The sequence below is a fragment of the Gopherus evgoodei genome, chromosome 4, assembly GCF_007399415.2.
Source record: "Gopherus evgoodei ecotype Sinaloan lineage chromosome 4, rGopEvg1_v1.p, whole genome shotgun sequence".
Taxonomy (NCBI): domain Eukaryota; kingdom Metazoa; phylum Chordata; order Testudines; family Testudinidae; genus Gopherus; species Gopherus evgoodei.
This window is the reverse complement of record NC_044325.1, coordinates 142,937,950-142,959,476: the sequence shown is the minus strand read 5'-3', so window position 1 is coordinate 142,959,476 and position 21,527 is coordinate 142,937,950. Positions and strand designations below refer to the sequence as shown.

The 21,527-nt window shown below is 51.2% G+C and overlaps 1 protein-coding gene across 3 annotated transcripts in view; it reads left to right on the top strand.

Annotated features, from left to right (window-relative positions):
• Positions 1–339: 339 nt before the first annotated feature.
• Positions 340–21,527, top strand: part of SLC41A1 (solute carrier family 41 member 1) — a 29,608-nt gene continuing 8,420 nt past the window's right edge. For 2 of the 3 annotated variants that reach the window (XM_030561598.1, XM_030561597.1), the window contains exons 1-5: positions 371–457; positions 3,732–5,146; positions 14,578–14,685; positions 21,012–21,083; positions 21,313–21,457. In XM_030561598.1, coding sequence (XP_030417458.1) covers positions 4,763–5,146; positions 14,578–14,685; positions 21,012–21,083; positions 21,313–21,457 — 709 coding nt within the window. In that variant the 5' untranslated portion in view covers positions 371–457; positions 3,732–4,762. Of the gene's footprint in view, positions 458–3,731; positions 5,147–14,577; positions 14,686–21,011; positions 21,084–21,312; positions 21,458–21,527 lie in introns of all 3 variants that reach the window. The other variant, XM_030561599.1, reaches the window with a different exon arrangement.

Genomic DNA, 21,527 nt, shown 5'->3' with positions numbered 1-21,527 from the left:
ACTCCCGGAGACCAGACCACGCAGCTCGGGGAAGCGACAGCCAGACACGTGCGCACCAGCCGCACCGCTGCACCCCGCCAGCAACTGAGAGCTTTGCAGGCAGCCTGTGATTGGCTCCTTCGCCCTGAAGCCCCGCCTCCCAGTGACAGGGGCAGGCCCCCTTGCTCCGCCTTCCCGGCGTCCTTACCAGTTCCGGTTGGCTAGAGATGCTGCCAATCGAACTCGTCACCGGCCGGGGGTGGGCTGCTTGTTGCGTTAGCAGGCGGCATCCAATCACAAGGGAGCAGAGCTGCAGGCGCCGAGCCCCCATTGGAGGCTGGTGATGTCAAGCTCCCTGCTCTGTCCGCGGTGGCTCCGCTGGAGCGCAGGCTGGGCCAGTGGCGATGTAGCGGTGGCCGCACCGGGGCACGGGAGAGGCAGGGAGCGGACGGGCCCCGGCAGCAGCCCCCAGGGGCAGGTCAGTGCACGGCGCGGGGGCCCTGCAGCTGGTCGGGAGCCTGGCACAATGGGAGGGCGCGGGGAGCGGGGTGCAACCTGCTGGGGATGCGGGGGGTCACTGGGGTGGAGGTGGGGGCTGGTCACACGCTGGGGGAGGTGCCCCGCCCTGTTGCAGGGTATGTCCCTATCACCCCCGCCCCTGTCTGCCTCGTGCACATTCCTGCTGGCGCTGGGGACTCTTATTTGGGTGGGGGGACCTGCCTCCTCCTCGGGGTTTATGCAGTTCAGTTTCATGCCTCTGGGCTGGTGGTGTCCGAAGGAGCCGCTGTTCAATGTAGCCTCCTTGCGGTATGTCAATCTCATCCTCGGGCTTTTGCTAGTGCCTGGTGTGCCCATACATATGGGAACTGGGGGTGCTGCAGCTAGCACCCCCTGACATGAAGTAATTTCTGTCAGATACAGGGTTTGGTTCTATGGCTCTCAGCATCCCGACTATACAAATTGTTCTGGCTCGCCTGGATGTGCCCCAATTATAGGACCCCCACGGTGGGGCTCTGCCTGGATGGTGCTGGGGTGCGTTCTCCTTCGCAGGGTTGCCAAGGCATGTACCGTAAGGACAGCATGCCTAGGAGAGGTGAATTGGGATGGGAATGTATTTGTTTTTCCTTAGGGAAGCAGGCTTATTGGTCAGTCTCCAGCTTTCCCTCTAAATGCCAGGCTGGATGCATCCTTTCCCAGCAGAGGCTGTGGGGGTGATGGATGGGGGGTAGGGGAGCAGGCTGTGGGGGTGATGGATATGGGGAGCAAGTCCCTTTAAAATTCTGTATCTGAATGGGATATAGCTGTGGTGGATATTAGATGTACTTGACTCAAAAGGTATTTGTTCTGGGCTGGAGGGTTTTGCCAATGGCATTGGGGGTGTTATCGGAGGGGTGTTTATAGGTATTACCTAGAGGGAGGCAGGAGATCAATTCATAGAGAATATGACACTGGGGGAGGTGGGAGAGGGGTGTGTGTGTGTGAGAGAGAGAGAGAGAGAGAGAGATGGGTCCTGTTCCACTCTTCAATTGGAGGTAATAGACATAGTCAGTCCAAACAGGTGAGGAGAGGTTGAGGCTTTTGAGGTGTGTGACTCAAACATGTGTTTGGACTAGGAGGTAGGAGGGGCCTTGTGGAGCTGGCTGGATTACTCAGATTCCTGAATCACAAGCTGGCCTATTTGTGGGCATTGGCATGGCTAGTAATGATGATAAATGACCCGTGGCCTGAATCACAGACTGTCAGAGGGTGAAAAAGAAGCACTAACCGGTAGTGGTTAACTAAGCACCAGTGTCCGTTGCTTAGTGTATTGACACTATTACCAGGAGTGGTTTTCAGAGTGTAACACAATGAGCTTTCCTCCACCCTCAAGTAAAGATTCCTGCAGCACAAGGGAGACTAAACTAGGAAGACTTGTCAAGGTAGCAGGTGGAAACTCTGTAGCTTCATGTGGGTTTTTTCCTCTGGGGGGGTCCAGCTAGCTTTGCACTTGGCACTGTATCCTGTGTTCAGGGTATGTCTTACAAGCTGAGTGGCTTGTCATAGCACTGTAGTTGCAAGATCCGTTCAGCAAAGCTGGGATTCACCTTACAAACATAGTGATGGCTCAATGGGGTAAAATGTCTTCGATTATTACATGCCCCCCCCTTCCGCATATGATACTTAATGGGTTGTGTCTGGGGAGAAGGGCAGGTGTTCATTTTGTGCTTGAGCCCCCAGCCAGCACTGAGCAGAACTTGGTACTCACTAGGGGGTTTTGTACCACAACGAAAGTTACTTCGCTGTACTGCAGTAGCAGGGAGAGAGCTCTGATTTCCAGCTCCCCTAGCAATCCAAGGCCCATGGTGTCCATGGAGCATTTGTGATTCTATCCAGCAGAGGGCATTAGTGTGCACACGCCAGCCTGCTCAGGACTATGCCCGTTAATCATGGTATCCCTCTACAGCAGGGGCAGGCAATAATTTTCACAGGGGGGCCACTCTGCGGATTTTGGTGAGTTGTCACGGGCCACACATTTCTACTCTATTAATGGAGGGAGTGCGGGGTCTGGGTGCAGGAGGGAGCTCCGGGCTGGTGCAGAGAGTGTTGGGGTGCAGGAGAGGGTGTGGGATCTGGAGGGAGTTTGGTGCAGGAGGGGATTCTGACCTGGGGCAGGGAGTTGGGGTGCAGGAGGGGGTATAAGGTGCAGGCTCTGGCAGGCTGGCAGTGCAGCAGGGCTCAGGCAGGCTGACTGCATACCGTGGCCCCACGCCATTCCCAGAAGCGGCTGTGGCAGGCAGGCTGCTGCTGGAACATCTCTGTGTGCCCCATGGGGGGAAGATGGGCAGTGGGTCTCCATGTGCTGCCCGCACCCACACAAGCACTGCCCCCGCAGCTCCCATTGGCTGGTTTCCGGTGTGAGGATGGTGCTGGGGGCCGGAACAGCACGCGGAGCTGCCTCCTGCCCTGGGGCACGCAGAGACATGCCAGCAGCAGCCTCCGGGAGTGACGTGGGACCACTGCAGGCAGGCATGCAGCCTACCTGAGCGCCCCGCTGTGCCATGGGACTTCTAGCGGCTCGGAGTTGGAGATTGCAAGCAGGCAGAGGAGGCCAGATAGAATTGTTATATGGGCCAGATTTGGGCTATATTTTGCCCACCCCTGCTCTATGGCTTGGTCTCATGCTTATTGCAAAGTATCAGGGAAATCTTGGCTTTTGAACTCAGAGGCTGCCGACCCACATGTCAGCTGGGGAAATGTTCCGCTCTGCTGTCCGGCATGTCTGGAGCCAGTAGCGGGCCATCTGGGAACATGTGCGCATCTGCTTGCCTGGTGTTGCAACGGTGGCTCTCAATGGCAGAACAATGCTATTTGTCCTCTGGGCTGACCACATCTGTTCACCCTGTCTCGTGACTTTGATGCATGAGCATCCCACCTAGGACTTTACAGGCTGGGAGGAGGTGAAGGGAGATGTATGGGCTCAGTGGGGGGCACAGAACAGGGCAGATTGGTTACCCCGCATAAGCAATGTGATCTGTGCCTCCTCCCCTTCTCCCTCCCCCCCACCCCCGTTTGATATTGTCCTGCTGCTGTGTGTGCCAGGAGTTGTGGGGGAGGGTTAACTAGCTCAGCAGCATAGTTCTAGAGAGCAGAATAGTAAAACCATTGAAGGCCAGTGCACGGGAGGGAAGTGTTGCTGAATGAATGCACCATTGTGCTGACTGTGGAAAGGTTAGATAAAATATTTGTATCCCTTGTTTCTCTCCTGTTTTAAGGTGAAAGAGCGCAGCAGTCCCTGGAGCGTGGGTGTGAGCCAGGCAGTCTCTCAATGCCAGCATCCCTGCCAGCACTAGCTAGGCTCACCAAGTAACCCTATCTGGGAACTTCCTGTTCCTTTAGTTAAGAGTCATCCTTGCCACGTGTTGCAAGGTGAGAGATTCCCTTACACAGGAGGACGCAGAGACTCACTGCTGCAGTTGGAGCTTGCTGGTGACCCAGCTGTTCTGCAGAGAGCAGAGAAAAGAGGCTACAAGGCATGAAAGGGCCAATGCTGTCAGCTGCCAGACACCAACCAAGACTCCTCTGCACCGTCTCCCCATGAAAGCGAGGTGCCTGGGAAGAAGAAAGCAGATCTGTAGCTCCGAAGAAGAGAGTTCATTCAGGCGGTGCTTTATTTTTAAACTCTGATCCTCCCAGTTCCTTGCCTGGCTAAGTAATTAAACTGGAATGACCCAAGGAGCTGAAATCAAGGGAACTTTATACTTTTAAAAGGAGAGAACCCCAAATTCCACTCCCTTTGAACTGTTTTATTCTAAAATCCTGCTTTATAACATCCAGGTTTGAAAGACTGTTTGACTCTGTTTTATGTTTCCCCCATTTCCTCTTAAAAGCAGCTGAGCACGAGTCCAGCTGCTGGAGCCAGGGCTTGGTGGGGGAACGCTGCGTGTTGGAAGAATATGCCCTAAGGTGTCAAGAACCAAAGAATAGAATCTGGGAGACTGCGTGTGCTTCTACGGCTCCTTCTTCTGGGAACAGGGGAACTAGAGTCAAGGGGTTGTATCTGGAAACTCCTCCTGCTTCTCTGCCATCTTGCTGGTTGGTGTCTCCCATTTCTGGATTGTGCTTGATGGGGATCTCTGCTAGGGGATCAGCCTCTGCAGTCGAGGGCAGGCGCACAAGGACAAAGGACGTGGCATCTAGATGCAGGAAGGGGCGTTGGCTTAAGCCCCGGGCAGAAGGTCTTTTCTGGGACAGCTGCCTGCTGTAGGCCCCCAGATTGCAGGTTGAAGGACGTCCACCCTTCAGCATGTCCTCCAAGCTCGAGCAGAAGGAGGCTCACCAGACCAATGGGGTGGTGCTGCCAATCGTGGCTGTGCCCGTGGACTGCCTGGCCAGTCCGGACCAGCAGCAGCTCATGGAGCCCTCGGAGTTCTTGGAGCCTGACAGGGAAGGGGTGGAGGTGGTGGTGCTGGACTCCCAGGCCAACGCCAAAGGGGTGCGAGAAGAGGACGCCCTGTTGGAGAACGGCAGCCAGAGCAATGAGAGCGACGACACCAGTACGGATCAGGGCCCTGAGCCTGCCTCCCCTCTCAAGGAGACCTCCTTCTCCATCGGGCTGCAGGTCCTCTTCCCTTTCCTGCTGGCCGGGTTTGGGACAGTAGCTGCTGGCATGGTGCTGGACATCGTACAGGTAACGCTAAAACCTACTATTACTTTGGGGACTCTGCATGGCTTGGGCTCCGAATCCTGTTCCCTGGCTCCTGGCTTGATTCTACCCCAAGAGCGTGGTGACTCAAATGCTGGGACCATGGCGTGTGGTGGTGACTGGGTGATTTGTGTGAAATGTGGCATTGCTATCCAGTTCTGGGCCGAGTACTCTACAGTGCTAGTTGGGCTGGGCATGTGGGCTAGGGAATGAATTGCCCCAAGTTGCCTAACGGGTCTGTCAAGGGGTCTGTCGCTGGCAAAGGAGGATGTGGGAAGCTTTCCCTAACCCAAGGCACACTTCTGTGTATAAAGGGAAGGTTCAGTGGTTAGCCAGGGACTTGGGAGAGCCAGGCTCAGTCCCTACCTCTGCCAAGAGAGCTTGGGCAAGTCACTTAGCCTCTGTGCCTCATTTTCCTGTCTGTACAAGGGGGATAAGAGCACTGCCCTGCCTCACAGGAAGGGATAAATGCATGGGATTGTGAGACGGTTGGCTACTGCAGTGATGGGGGCCGTAGAAGTACCAATGGCAAACTTCTTTCTCCAGCGCTTTAAGGTAAACTCATAACTTGGGAAGGGTTGGAATTTAGGCATCTGCTTCCATTTCGACGCAGCCACGTCCCATTCTGTTCTGAATCTGGAATTGTTAGAACCAAAGAGCAGTGCTATTAGAGAAACTTCCTATGTGTTTGGAAGGCTGGGGACTAGAGTCAGTGTTGCAGTGAACACGTGTGCAGCTGGAGCAGCTGTTGTGAAGGTCACCCTCTGCTGTGCTTGAATGCTCTTTTTCAAGAGCACCATGGTTCTATCGGCTACCTGATTTGCATTAAAACTCGGAGGAGTTAGAGGGCTGTGTGCAGCCAGAAAGCCCTCTCATTATCCGAGGAGACTGGCTCCGTCCTGATGTTGCCTCAAGGGCTGGGTTGGAGACCAACCTGATCTGAACAGAGTTAAAAAATAAAATCGATCAATCCCTGAAAAATGCTAAAGGGCTGAGTTGGAAACAGCTTTCTGGGAATGTGACTGGGGGACCCTAGTTCTAAAACTCAGCAACTTGGGATACTGCCTTTGGTGGATGGGTGGGTGGGTTTGCCCTGCGTGATATTGGCAATGCACATTAGATTCCTCTGACCATTCCAGCAGTGACTTGAGCAGAGCAGAGGGAATGCTTCCCCGAGAAAACTAGAGTATCTGATTCTTATTGTAGTGTGGTATTGCAACTACCTGAATGTCTTGGACTTGGAGAGTTTCATAACAGCCCCTGGGAGTGGTGACTTGCATTGCAAGGTGAACAAGCTGTGCAGTTTGCTTGGATTTTGTGTGGGGAAAGTGACCTAACTGACCATAGATCTGGTGCCAAAGTCACACATTGTGACCCTGGTGTTCCCAGCACTTGTGTCCTTGGCAGCTGGTCAGCAGCTTAACCATTTCCCAGCTGTCCTGAAGGGCTGGTGTTGTGAACCAGCTTCCTGAACACCCGGAACAAGATAGAGAGGGGACTTCTTTGATCTCTCTTTCACTGTAATGTCACACAGCAAAAACGTGCATCAGCTGAAGGGAAGTAAAAACTGATGCCAGGAATAAGGTACCAGTTCGCTGTGGGCGTGTGAGGTTATTTATCTGAGCAAAATACAGCCGTCCTCATGAAGAATTGCTGTCAAAATAAAAATCCAGCTTTGAAAATCCCCACACAGTTGGCCCGAGCTGTGGTATGCAACACCTTAGATCATTCAACATGAAAATGCTTTAACCGCAGTCACTTATCGTTCTGGCTGGCTTTTGATTTGCACAGCACGGAGACAGCACACCTGGTAGTTTCATTCTTGGGTTTAGCACACTAGTTCTCCCATGTCTGAGCTGCCGGGGAATGTTTAAATCAAAACAGAAATCTCAGTTTTGTGAGCCTTACCTACCAGGGGTTAGAATGATATTTCTCCTTCCCACCCTTCCTCCAGTTCACTGCAGACCTGTCCTTTAAAGCCATTTTTGTGCCTTCTTTCGAAGAAGCTAGTACTGGCCACCGAATGGACCCTCTGTCTCATCCGATGTGACAATTCCTATGGCTTTACTGGGCCGTTTATTTTTTTAAAAAACCCACCCCTTCAAAACGTTTTTAGTCACCAGGTTTGAGCCCCTGCTCTTTCTGAAACCCAGAATCAACCTGAAGGTTCCTCTAAACAAAGATCTGCCCTAATGACAGTGGGGGTGGAGGTAGGAGTAATGCGGTAAGAGGTGGAGGAGGAGATAACACAGCAGCTCCCTGGATTGGTAGCCCTCTTTTATTTCTGAAGGCAGCAAATCAAATTGCATCATTCCTCAGTAACCTGGCAGCTCGACATGTAACTATGCAGCATGTGCTGCCAACTCCTCAATAGCTCCGTTTAGCCTTGGTATTAAATGATCGATCTAAAGGCCATGGGACAAAAACCCAGGCAGTCTGCCTTTTTGACTCGCTGTCCTACAAGATCTGGGGGTAGCCCTCTCGGTAAAGAGCAGTGCCTTTGTTATCTTGACCAGACTGGTCCCGATGCAGCAGGTTTGTTCACCTGTTGCACAGGGCAGTTCCGGAGGGAGCCGTTGGGGAGGAAAGCTTCTTCCCTGCTGGGTGTATTGGTCTCTGCCCAGTGAAAGCTAACACTGTGGGCTAGCCCTGTCTTGCCTTGTTGAGCTGTTCCTGCTGTGAACATGGGAGCGCGCTGAGAATTTGCCATTCAGCAGGGGGAGCCCCCTCTGGGATCAGAGGCCTCTATCCCTTTGTGTTCCTGGAGAACAGGGTTCTGACCAGTGTGCAAAGCCTGTGGCTCTCCTACAGCAGAAAGCCATGGGGACAACCCCCTTCCATCCACAGATTCCTGGTTTGTTGACATGCCATCTGGGCATGCTGCAAGGCTTGTCTGCCCCCCCTCTGGGGGTGTGCTGAGCAGGGAGGATTGTGTCTCTCTGGGGGTGAGCATCTCTTTATTTGCCGTGCCTGTTATGTTGCTTTGACATACCCACCATGACTGGCTGTAGTCCAGTGAGAGCATCTCCGTGGCCTGTTGTTCCAGAGGTTTAGGTACTACCGTAATTGGCATGAGGGATGATATGTAACTATAGGGTATGCCAAGTATGCTGTATAGTAGAAATACATAAGAACTAACCCACTGTCTGATGGAGCATCGAGTTTGGAGCTGAGCTGGTGGATCACAATCTGTCCATGTGGCTTGTAACATGATCTAAGCATAGCTTGACTCTGCCTGCGGGGATTGGGCTGGAGAGGGGGCATGAAGGGAGAGGGAAGGAGCTAGGATGGGCATCACATGTTTGTTCTCCTTGATCATTGTCCAGCCCATAGAAAATTATGTAAGATATGGAATGGGGCCATGGTCCCTGCACATGCCTGTAATTCACGAGAAGAGCCGCACATGACTTGAAACCTCCTTGTCACCTGCATGTCTCACGCACACACCCTGAATTTTGGGGTCAGTGGTGTTGAAACCACTATGTTTTCCCAGGTTGCAGGTGGCACCAAGTATTTACTGGTGACCTGGGGCCTGACTTCTGGGTTTGGTTTTGAGTAGAGGTTGGGGCCCAGCCCCTTAACCTAACACTCTAGGGGTGTCGTGAGGGACATGGCATGGGGACAGAAGGCTGGATATGCCAAGTGGTCCCTCTCCTAACCTGTGTCCTCTCCAGGGTGCTTCACCCCTTCCTTTCAAGGGATCACTAAACATCATGCTGCTGGAGTCTCCTCTGAATGAGGAGACCCTGCTCCTGTTCAGAACTGTGCTGCTCTGAAACCCCCAAATATGGTTACCCAAAACACATGTCGGAGTTTTACGTACAGCTGTTGTCCTTGAAGTAACAGCACTTTTGCACAGGCCTGGGTCATCTCTTATTCAGCAAGACTGTTGTAAAAGCTCCACTTGGCGGGTGGGTGGCTTTTGAGGCCATGTGCTAGCTCCTGAACTTTATAAGTATAGTCTGTGACCTTAAAGTGCGGCTGCCGTTGGAAGTTTGTGTGACTTGAAAATAAAAAAAAGTTTTGATATGGTTCCATATTTATTCTCAAGGGGTTTAGTCTCCAGGCGCTCCTATTTTCCTAACTGCTAGGGCTGCAAATACATCCTGTGGTTTGATCATGATGCAATTTACCCCTTGTGTCTTCTATGACTGATCACTCATAATACTCTCTGCTGGGGAGCATAACTGACAGTGTAGTATGTGAAGCAGAATAGAGTCCACGTCTCGCTGTTTTTTTTCTCTCTCGTAATGACCAGGAATTTAAAAGCTTGACTTGGTAAAACTTTGAAAAGCACTTGGGTTCAAAAGGCACTTTTCAAAATGAGACTTGACTTTCCATGAAAGTGAATGGGATTTAAAGTTGGGTTCCAAAGTGCCTAAGTCATGTTTGCAAACGGGATTTAGGTTCTTGTGCATCTGAAAATCTTACTTCAAGTTCAGTGTTTAATTTGTAATGAAAGAGGTGCCAGGACTCAGGCAATTATTTTACATTCATAACTGATGCAGCGAGCCCAGTGGTGCCGGGGCTATGAACTGCCAAGCCTACAGGTGACGGGGCTCAGCCCTGGCAAACCCTGTCACAGATCAAGCACTGCCCAAGTTTCAAGTCAGCAGATGTGTCAGCAGACAGCTGAGACTGCCAGGATCTATTAGATCTAAGTACAGCTTGTAACATGATTTAACTCTTGACTGTCTGATTCCCCTCTTCAGCCTTAGAAACACTTTCTCCTGCTGTTGACAGGGGCGAGAAGGGATTTGAATGGCATGGTCTCTCCTGAAGTTCTGTGCACAATAGCACTTAAGCCGGGGAGGGGGCTTTACATTATCCCTCAAAGGCCTGTTGATTGGGCACACTCCACTGCAGCGAGCTTTGTGCCCCATAGGAGCCATTGGGACTGATATAAATATGCCCGTACATTGGGCTGGTGTAACATCTTATAATGAGAAAGTTGGCAGGAGCCCATGGGTCCTGCCCTCTGCAGCAAGCAAGCTGCTGATGCAGGTGAAAAGTCTTGTTTTCCCTCCTTGGGAGCGGCTTTTTTTTTTCCCCTCCCTTCTTCTAGGAACATCCCTGACTTGGCCCAGTGTCTGCCCTGCCGAGGAAATGTGCTGTAGCAGGTTCTGGTTACAAGTTATAGCAGCTCTCCTGGCACCAGTGGTTCTCAAACTTTTGTACTGGTGACCCCTTTCACATTGCAGGTCTCTGAGTGCGACCCACCTTATGAATTAAAAACACTCTTAAATATATTTAACACTATTATAAATGCTGGAGGCAAAATGGGGTTTGGGGTGGATGCTGACAGCTCGCGACCTCCCCCATGTAGTAACCTCGCGACCCTCAGTTTGAGAACCCCTGGTGTGAACTTTTAAAGGTCAATGTACAATGGCAGTATACGTGGTCAAGAGCGGGGGAGGGCTGGAGGTTCCTCTTACTGCCTCCTGACCTCCTGCTGTAGTGTCCCTTGCAACAAAGGCAGGGCTCTTGTATAATTAATACAAAGGGGCTGCTGGATACAGACTGACCCTGTGCCCTTCTCTTGTTCTCTAGCTTCCAGGGTAATGCTTGTGCTGCCTACTGTTGCCACAGGGCCTGGCTTGGACTTGGTAGATGGGGGAGGTTTTCCAAAGCCCCAGAGCAGCAGTTCCCTTGGCCACACTGAGCCCCAGATAAAATAATAAATAACTGAGCTCTTTTTTCGAAAATGCTGACTGCTTGCAACATCCAGTGCTTTAAAGGTGAGCTGCAGAACTGAGTCAGTGGAAGCTGCAAGTGCTCAGCACCTCTGAAATCCATCTCCGAAGCAGGAGGTCAAGTTGTCATTATCCCCACTAAATGGAGGGAGCAAGAGACATGGAGATGAGCCTTTACTGTTACTAATTTGTGTTACCATAGCACCCAGAAGCCCTAACTATGGACCAGGACTCCCCTGTGCTAGGCGCTGTACAAACACAGAGCACAAAGACAGTCCCTGCCCCCAAGAACTTACAGTCCAGGTGTTAGACTGGAGACAGCAGGTAGGTATAGCTGGACGAGGGAGTGCCAGGACACAGTGAAACAGCTTTACATTCAGACTTGGTTTTGACCTGTGCTCAGGGTGTTATACAGACAAAACTACACAGGATCTTTTCAGGAAGTAAGACAAAGATGCCACATTTATTATGATAACAATTTGATTTATAACCAATAACTAATATCTTAATCCTTATACACACACATTATACCTAATACCTATATACACACCCACACCCACCCATCAGATGTTCTGCAGCTGCTGCATAGTTACCAGTCCTGAACATAGCTTGAGTTTGTGGCTTGATTTTGCAGCTTGGGTTTGTAGCTTGTGGCAGCTAACTGGCCAGGAAAGCCAGGCACAAGGAAGGGCTGGGTCTCTGTTGGGCATGCACTGATGCCCTTCCATGTTGGCAGCAGAATGTTACTCTCCAAAGTCTTCCATCCCACCCATCCTTTTTGTAGGCTTTAGTTTTAATCCAGAGTCTATGGGCTTGGCTACACTCTAAACTCCAAAGTGCTGCCACGGCAGTGCTTTGAAGTGCGAGTGTGGTCGCGGCGCCAGTGCTGGGAAAGAGTTCTCCCTGCACTGCAGGTACTCCACCTCCCTGAGGGGATTAGCTTACAGCGCTGGGTGCCGCGGTCCCAGCGCTGGGGCACTGTTTACACTGCCGTTTTGCAGCGCTGTAACTTGCTGTGCTCAGGGGGGTGTTTTTTCAAACCCCCGAGCGAGAAAGTTGCAGCGCTGTAAAGCGCCAGTGTAGCCAAGGCCTATAGGTCTTGCTGTGTCACGCTGTCTCTGGATTTGGTGATTGATCACCCATTAATTGCAGACATGACTTTCAGCCCTCAGACCTGGCTTTGATCTTCCTTCTATTGTACCTTTTCTTTTTAGGGTGGACTCTTCTTACTTTGTTAGGGCTCTTGTCTGCATCTTCAGCCGGGGGTGTTTGAACTCTATTTCATCAGGCCAGGCTGGGGCTGGAGGTTGATTCCATCATCCATACATACCTCATTTGCACATCTAAACTAATAAGATTACAGCAGGGTTTGCAAAAATGAAGGTTGCAGCAAGCTTTTACAAACTGGAGTAAGTGTTTTAAAATGAGGTTTGAATTACAATATGGCAAACAGTGAACAGAAGTTACAATATGGACAAGTGTAGTGAATGGTGAACGGAAGCTACAATACTGAAACAGTGCAAGTCTCAGTAATTTAAGCAGGAATTGGATTGATAGTGAAACTTACAAAGGCAGCTGACTGAACAGCTATGGCTCTTAACAAGCATCTTCGTTGTCAATTAGCCAGTTATTGGGGTAACCGGTTTTATGAATGAATGTTGTTTCATTCATAAAACTTTACTTATAAGTTACATTAATAAAGTGAAAAATTAAAAACAATTTCATTCATTAGTTCTACAAGGGTCAGAGTGCCCTCCTCTTTGAGATACCAGCATGTGCCATCTTGGGAAGAGAAAAGCGTCCTGTCTGCGTCCCCAACATCCTGTCAGGAGAGAAGCAACTCGTGGCATTCTCTATCGTGTTGCCTAAGGGAAGCTGCGTAATGTATGTATTGCTAGGAAGGCAGATGGGCCTTACTCCGAGACTGGGGCATCACCATTGCCATCCGGATCTGTTCCAATGGTGCTTAGCTCCCCTTGCGGGCAGGCAGGAACTCGGCAATAGAGGGAGCAAAGAAGCCTTTTGCTCAATGCTTATGAAAGTAAAGGATTGACCCCTTGAGGTTTTTCTAAGCCTTCCGTTTTTCAGCTGTAGTCTCAGTGGTTTTTTTCCCCATCCTGCCTTAGGAAGCCAGCTGCTCTGCTGTCGGGCTCTTTACCCTGCAATTACTCTTCATCTCTTTCCTGAACAGCCAAGTGTTGTTAGCTCTGTCTCTAGCACAAGGAAACCGAGTTGGCTGTGGGGGTGGATTAGGCAGCAGCATGTCTCTTAGCAATGCAGGTTCCAGAGTGAGAGAGGGCAGGCTCCCTCCCTTAGCAGGATAAATCAGTCTGTCCTGCTCCAGTAGAAGCCAAGAGCATGTGATGTTGTCTTTTTCTGGGGTTGGCGGAGGAGGGAGGCAATGGGAATTTTGGCAGCATAACGTCTGTGTTTGCACTCCACACGCAGAGGGGATGGTCTTGTGGGTGGGGCACTGGACTGGGACCGAGACCTGGTCCAGTTCCTGGCTCTGCCAAATACTTCAAGTAACTTTCCAACACTGGATCTCTCTGCGCCTCCATTTCCATGTTTGTAAAATGTCTTGTCTGTTTAGAGCATGAGCTTTCCAGGGCAGGACCCTCTCTTAAGAGGTGTATATACAGCCCCTTGCATAGTGGGGCTGTGATCTCGGCTGGGCCTGCGGGGTCCCAACAAAGGTTTATTCTAGGTTCGTGTATTCACGGGCCACATGGAGTCAAAATGTCCAACTGCATAAATAATGAAATAGCTTTCCTGAAATTCACTTCTGAACGAAGGTATAGCACACTTAGGCTTCTCCGATAACTGACTCTGTAACTGATCTGCGTCTGTTCATAAGAGCAGGGCCTATTGGTCTCAGTAGATAGACACTTGATCAACAGTCGAGCAGGCTCTTACAGTAATTTTTTTACTCACCCGTCGGCACTCCAGATCTTTGGCATGCCCTTCAGCGGCGGGTCCTTCACTCTCTCCGGTTGTGTTTGGCAGCACTGAAGGACCCGCCGCCGAAGACCCGCGGAGCGAGTGAAGAACCCGCTGCCGAAAACCCAGAGCGCCGCCCTGTCAGTAAAAGCACCACCAGGTGAGTAAAAGCGCCCCAGGGGGTGTCTCCTTTTTTTGTGATCGCTCCCCCTGTTCGTTCCATCTGGCTGTGCCACTGCTCTTACCGTTGACAGAGAAAGGCACGGTGTTGAAATCCTGCCCCTGCCCTTTGTGCTGCAGTAGGAGGTGGAGGACGACTCCAGTCATTGCCATAGGAAAACAGAGACTTGGGTCCACTTTGCAAAGAGCTTGGCAGTTCTGTGGTCTTGAAACAGGGAAGGAATGGAACCAGAGCTGGGGATATAGTCAAAGCATTTGAGCCTGGGAGTTACAGTTATTACCAGTTCCATGTTTCACCTCTCAAAGATGTACTTCTGAGGGAAAGAGACCTAGAAATTAAACTTCTCTACAGTCTGGTTGGTATTCTACTGAAGTGCCTTGTAATCCCAGTCATGGAGCAGGAACCCATTGTGCTAGGTGTTGTCCAAACAGAACAAAAAGACCATCTTTGCCCCCAAAGAGCTTACCACCTGCAACTGTTACCTTGTACCAAGATTCTTTGAGAGAGAGACAGAGAGTGTGTGTGTGTGTGTGTGTGTGTGTGTGTGTGTGTGTGTGTGTGTACACACTATGTATAATACATAAACTCTTTTCGTCTTGCAGCACTGGGACGTGTTCAAAAATGTGACTGAAGTATTTATCCTGGTTCCTGCATTGCTGGGACTGAAGGGGAACCTAGAGATGACGCTAGCATCTCGTCTTTCTACAGCTGTGAGTTATCTGGGATGGGATGGGGGACAGGGAGGGACATTCCATGTCTGCTTGTTTTTGTCTATGGAGAGGAGGGGAAAAGAGAGCTGGGGCGGGGGGGCATGTATCCGCTGCCAGTGGACTACTTTGCACCTTCCACTCACTTTGTGGTGGCCTAAATCGCTGATGGATTTGCCTAGATATTATGCAGTTGCTCTGAACTGTATCATTGTGGGTTTGCCAGTCTCCAGGGCTTCACCAGTTTCCTCTCTCTGTCCCAGGCTGCACCAGCTCTTCCCCTGCTCAGTGCCACTGCCAGTCCATTCATTTGGCTTGCCCTCCGAGGGGGGACCTCGCTGTGCTTCTCAGCGAGCTTTGAGTATTACATGGTAGTGAGTGTTCCTGAAGTCCGGATAAACGTTACCCCTCCTCTTCATGATTCCATCCAGTCAGAGCAGTCGAGACATTTCCTGTCTGCCCCCTCTCTTTTTGTCCCCGAACTATCTTCACGGGTATCCCGTGTCCAGGATGCCAGCTCATGCAGCTATTGCCCGTGCCCTGCTTTGATTAGCGGGGTACTGAGTCATGGTAGAGAAGAACCCCTTTTCTCTTCCACACATACCCTCACCCCATCCCAAAGAGCCTGATTTTAAGCATCTCCCATAAGCAAGGGCCTTTGGGATCAAGTCAGATGAGCAGTCAGCAAAAGAGGTGCCTGTCACAGTTCATGGCAACTACACCTGTTTTTCCCCTCAGTGGTCCAGCAAGGGCACGCACTTGCTGTTGCCATGCATGGATAGAGACACACTTCTCTCCCTTCTCACTAGGGTATCTTCAGGCTGAACGGTTCCCTGCCTTCACTGTGTTATTTCTAGCTCAAGAGAGATGGTCTAAGCAGACCCCAGCACTGAGACTAAGAACAGAGTAACTGACACAGTTAGGCTACTTTATTTTTAGGGTAAAAACATTGCAAGGAGAACCTATTAAAAACAATAAAAGAACCTACACACATGCTAATAAGCTTCCCAAAGCTCACCCCAACTCCGCCATGGGCTCTGCCAGTTGATCATCCTTTTAAACCCTACAAAGGGGTCTCTTCTCTGGGTACAGGTTCATAACAGCCTCAGTTCAGCACTAGCTCACTCACGTGAAGTTTAATCCATCTTTTATACAGTTCAGGGGTCTTTGAATTGGAGTTTCCAGGAGCAGGTATTCAGAAGACAGTGGATTTTTCTCCCCAGGGCATAGCTTAAAAAGGCCTCTCTAGTACCTTCCATGAAGCCTACTTCACACACATTGTCACAAAATTTTTTTTTATTATTTTTTATTTTTTTTGAAGTTCCTAACATTTCCCCAGGGTTTACATTAGTCATTCTCCTGGAAAAGTTGCATGCAATCCTACAATAACACATCAACAATTTCATGTTTAATACCATGGACCCTGAAGGTATTAAACTTAATTCGATAAGGTGGGTCCAGAATATTGCAGGAAATTGCTTTCTGACAGTGGCCACTTTGTCAAGAGCCTGGCAGTTCAGGAACGAGTTTTGAATAGGAGTCGAGCAGGAAGACTGTTTAAAGTCCTAATGCCTGGTGTACAGCTCTCCCCTCCCCTGCCCTGTGTGCTGTTCTGCCTGGAAGCACTGCTGGATCCAGAAGAGGGATGTGGGCATGTTTAGCTGGGAGAGTTCTGATCTAGTTGAAAGGGGTCTGACTTGTGCTTCAGGGAACTAAATAGAGAAATGCCCCAAAAGCAGGCTGAGGAAAGCCTGTGAGTGGCAGAGGCTGCAGGGCTTTGAGAGAATTGTGCTGCAGGGACAACGTTGGAGGCAAGTTCTCCTGTCCTGTGGAATCCTGCAGAAAGAATTGGCATCTAGCCAAAAATCTCTGGAAGCCAATGGAAGGGCAAGATGGGCCATTGCCTCTGTGAGCGTAATGGCCAGATTCATAAAATAGCTTCCCGACTGAGATGGGGGCAGGCGCTCCAGACTGCCGAGACAAGACTAGGCTAAGCGCAGTTGTAACCGAACTGCTTCTTGTCAGTGCTCTGGCACTAATGGAGCGTTCTGTCCCTGTAGCTGAGCTGGGCAGGAGGCCTGGAATACTTTCCTGTTAGGGACTGGAAATTCTCCTCCCTTTCCATAAAGCCCGTTCTTCCAGGGCGTGACAACAGGTGACTGTTGGATGTTTTCATGCCTCACAGCGCACCCCACAGTGGGTCCACAGCTATGATTCTTCAAGCACAACAGTACCTGCTGCCTGCAGCTCATCTCTTTCCTCTCTCTGCCCTCTGAATTAACACATTCAGAGTGCAGCCCTCAAAGCAAACAGCCCGGACCTGGTCTTCAGGGGACAGAGGCACAGGAAACTGTGCTCAGAAATGGCTGACTCAGACTGCTACCCAGGGAGGATTTGGGGAGCGAGGCATTTGCAGGATTTCATCGAGCACTGCCAGGTTGGAGGGGAGCAGTGAGCACAGCTGGCAGAAAGCCTGGGAAGAGTTGCACATTTCTCTGTCTCTGCCAGGCCTCTTTAGTATGTCTGAGCCCAGACCCAGGGGAGTAATGCCAGCTATGGTTCCGAGAGCAGCTGCCTCCCTGACTGTGACTCACGTGGCCCCAGTTGTGCCCCGATGCCAGCAGCCAAGCGCATGGCTCTTCCTTGTAGGCAGAAGAGCAGGCTCTCAAACTATTCTTGACTTTGTCTTCTGCTCTTCCTGCTGCAGCCCCTCTCCCACTCTGAACAGCCGCTCCATTTCCATATGTCTTGCAGGACCCTGCTCTGGTGCACGGTGACCTTTGTGTTACCGCGTCACGCTGGCTCAATATTCTGGAGGCGTCTAGTTTGCAGAGAGGTGGGTTGTTTAGTCTCTAGCCCCCACGTCAGAATCAGGGCTCCCTGGCCAACATCAGGGTGGGTAGCGAGAAAGAGGCTCTATCTGGATTAGCTCTTGGTTCAGCTCTGCATGTACCGTGAAGCACAGAGGGCATCCTACCACTGCAACCCCCCAGCTGGTTACCGCTGACTAGAACAACTCCTCTTCCTCCTTGAATCCAGTCTCTGCAGCTCTTGGCCCTGGTGCCCTTGCTCCTAAGAAGCAAGCAGAGATCTGGCCGGGAAATGACATTGCCAACTATCGGCTGGCACGCCACGCCTGCTGCCGAGGCTGTCATCTTGGTGCCAAGGTTCCGTGGGAACAAGCTTTCCCCTCCTTGTTGTGCTGGGTGGGAGCAGAAGCCAGCTGTGATTCTGCCAGAGGCAAAGGCTGAGTGGTGAAGCTAATGTCAGTGCAGGCCAGACTTTGTTTGCTCTTCCACTTGGGGAAACAAATCCCTTTGTTTCATCCTTATTGTTTGGAGCATGTAAGGGATGTGAGGTCTTTTGTGGGGGTGGGGTGGAGGAGCGGGGCTGGCTGGCTTGGCTCTGTCCAGCCATGCACTAAGCATGCAGCCCCCACTGCGTCGCTGGGATCAGAGCTTAGCTCTTCTGGGACAAAGGCAGAGTGCACCGCTTCCTCCATCCCCCACCTTCCCAGCAGTGGTGCTGGCCCAGTGCTGGGGCCTTGGCGGGGAATCGAGACTGCCCATGCTGTGCAGAAAGTCACCGGAATGCCAAACTTTCCTATCTCCCTCCATGTCCACAGCAGGGCCACAAGAGGACCAGGGCACAGAGAGAGCAATGACCCGGCCTATCTGCCTCCCTCTGACGCTCTGTGCCTGCGAGCAGCCCTGTCCGTGCCAGCTGGGTCTCCTTGTGCTGCCTACTGACATGCCATGACCTTGATCTGACTAGTGTGGGGAAATTAGCATGGCTTCCAGCCCATAGGGGATCAGTTAGAGTTTGGTGCACGGCGGGGGGGGGAATGACACGCTGCCCTTTAAACTGTTAAACTCCCTTCTGGCCTCCTTGGGGTCCCTTCGGCATACACGAGTGATGGGATCCGACGACCCATCTGGCTTCCTTTTTATTCCCCTCTTGCTCTGCTCCTTCCTAGGTATAGGAGGCCACCTGTAGAGTGGCAGCGGAGAGGCCTTCTCAAAGGAATCGCTTGGGACATGGTCACTGTGCTGGCTCTGCAGGACAGCAGCCTGGAATGGTTTCTGCAGGCTGCACATTCCTCATGAAGGCTCCCCAGCCAGTTCCTTTCACCATTAGGAAGCAAAACTTTCCTGTTAGGGGATTAAAATCTTGTTGCTACTGACTACAGCCAGGTTATGTTAATCCTGACCTGAGGGCAGGAATTTAAGATCCAGCTTCATACTGAACTAAAATACCTGTGGGGTATGTGCTGATTGTCCCTGTAGTTTCCCCCCTGGCGTTGAACTGGCCAGACTGCAGAAATTCCTAAGAATGCCCCTTAAACCCAGGCTCCGTTAGTGTCTGAAGACTTTTTTTCGGGCATGAATGCTCTTCCTTCCTGAAGAGAATGGTCCTGTATCCTTCTACCCACATGCCATGTGCCCTGGTAACTTGAGGCCTGGGGATAGATCTCAAATGAGAGTCAAATCCTGAAAGAGGAAGGGTGTTGCCCTGGAGCCATGGCCACATTCCGACTTGGGCAGCTGTTCTTATTTACTGAATTGACCCAGCCGACCCAGTTGGCTACGTTGTTTTTCTTCCCTTCCTGTCCTGAACAGTTTAGAGTTGCCATGCTCCACCCTAGAAGTGGCTGCATTTCAGTAGTGGATGAAGTGCTTTGTCAGAGCCTCTGCAATCGCTGGTTTGGAAGATGCTATGGAAATGTTCAAGAAGTGGCAGGGACTGGGCAGTGGGGAAAGAATGCTGATTTGAGCTGTTTGACCTTGATTTCTCTCTGGCACAGAAACTGGAGGGAAGGAAACTGCCACCACATCTCTTCTAGCTTTTAACGGCCTTGCTTGTGCTTTAGGGAACCCTTTACACACTTCAGAGTGGCAGCCGTGTTAGTCTGTATCAGTAAAAACAAGGAGGCATCCTTGTGGCATCGAGACTAACATGTTTTTTAGTGTAAGCCTCTGTGGGCTAGAACCCACTTCATCGGCTGTTCTGCTGAATCTGCATAGGCTCGTGGCTTGAACCAGGGGCTAGCAGTCAGGACGCTTGGGTTCTGTTTCTGACACTCGGTCACTGTGACCTTTGACTTGTCACTTCCCTCTCTGTGCATCAGTTTCTGTTATTAAATTGGGCCCCACAATCCTTGCTTTGCATCTCTAGGGGGTGCTGTGATACAGAAGTGTCTCTAAATCGCATAGAGACCTGCAAGGGACAGGTTGGCAGGGCCTTCTGCAGTAACTCTGCTCAAATGTTGCAAAACAGCAAAGTTGTCTGCTGCCAGATTACAGCAACTTTCAGTCTGTTCTGTTTAAGCTGATTAGTGTCTTTTGTAGCCATCCTGGTGCCAAAAGACCCCCGTGGGCTGTGGCTGCTTCCCACCACTCACCAGGCTTTCACGGGGTATTAGCTTTGTTTACCTAACGTTATTTAAAAGGGAAAACGCTCACGCCATCACCCTGACCTTCCTTATCAGAGCTTAGGGTCCGATTTGATAGCAGAGCTGGAGTATAGAGCCCTGTGGCCAGCTGCGGGAACAGCATGACCCAGATGGATGTGAGCCAGAATTGGTAGTGAGACGTGGTATTAGGAGCTCCGTTAGGAAAGCATCAGCAATGTCTCACTCCCCATTCCAGTGTGTGCTAAAGGGGAAATGGAGCAGGTTCTGCCGCCATCCCAGGTTCGCTGGCAAAGTCTTTGTAGACCAGGGTCTCCAGAGCACTTGGCAAACCCTGAATCCTTGCTCTGCCCTTGTGGCATATGTGTTAACCTGGCTTCTGCAGCTAGGAGAATGGAGGCAATTAAGGGGGACTGGAGTGTGGCTCTGGGCTTAGAAATGGAGCATTCCTGCCACCCTGTTCTGTGCTCAGAGCAGTAGACCAAGACAGCTGATGCCCAGCTCCTCCATCACTATCTGTCGGCCATTGGGTACAGGATTCTCCTTTGTCTGCAAGAATTGAGGACCTTGGGAACCCCAAAAGCAATAGAGGAAGCCCTCTTGACTCTGTATCTCATTCCCTTCTCAGCTGGAGGTGGGAAGTGATTGGCCACCTTGCTCTTGTCCGCATCCTGCTGCTCCATTCCTGTTGCCTGGCTGAGGTGTGGGGCCGTTAGCAATGTCGCAGAATGGGGAGCCGTCATGAACGGCAATGGAATGCTCATTTTTTCTCCTCTTGAGCCACCATCCCGGAGGGCTTGGGTCTCGAGTCGTTCTCCCCTGCCCCACGACAAATGTACCACCACTGTGAACAAGTTCTCTCAGCGCTAGTTGTCTGAGAGGGGTTCAGTCTAACCCATACCATGCTCTCTTCCTACAGGCTAACATCGGGCACATAGACGCACCCAAGGAGCTCTGGAGGATGATAATGGGGAACATGGCTCTGATTCAGGTAAATGGGGCTGACTGTAGGGGCTGTGCAGCAGTGACACTGGAAGGAGAGTTTAAATACTGATGGTGTGTGTCTGGTGGAAAAGCAAATGGTGACTTCTTGTGCCGCAATTAATCCTCCCTAAAAGTTTCCCCCACTGGTATATTGCGGTCTCTTCCTCCAGGTGGAAGTGGGACTGGTTTTTCCCTCTTCCCAACCCGTGTCTGGTTTAACCCCTCATGTGTGCTAGGTTCAAGCTACAGTGGTCGGTTTCCTGGCTTCGATTGCTGCCGTGATATTTGGCTGGATCCCAGATGGGCACTTCAGCATTGGCCATGCCATCCTGCTCTGTGCCAGTAGCGTCGCTACAGCCTTCATAGCTTCACTCGTGCTGGGTAAGGCTAAACCCTCGGCCGCCCTTGTTCAGTCTGAGCAGCAGTGCCCTTTGGCTCACACCATTTCTTC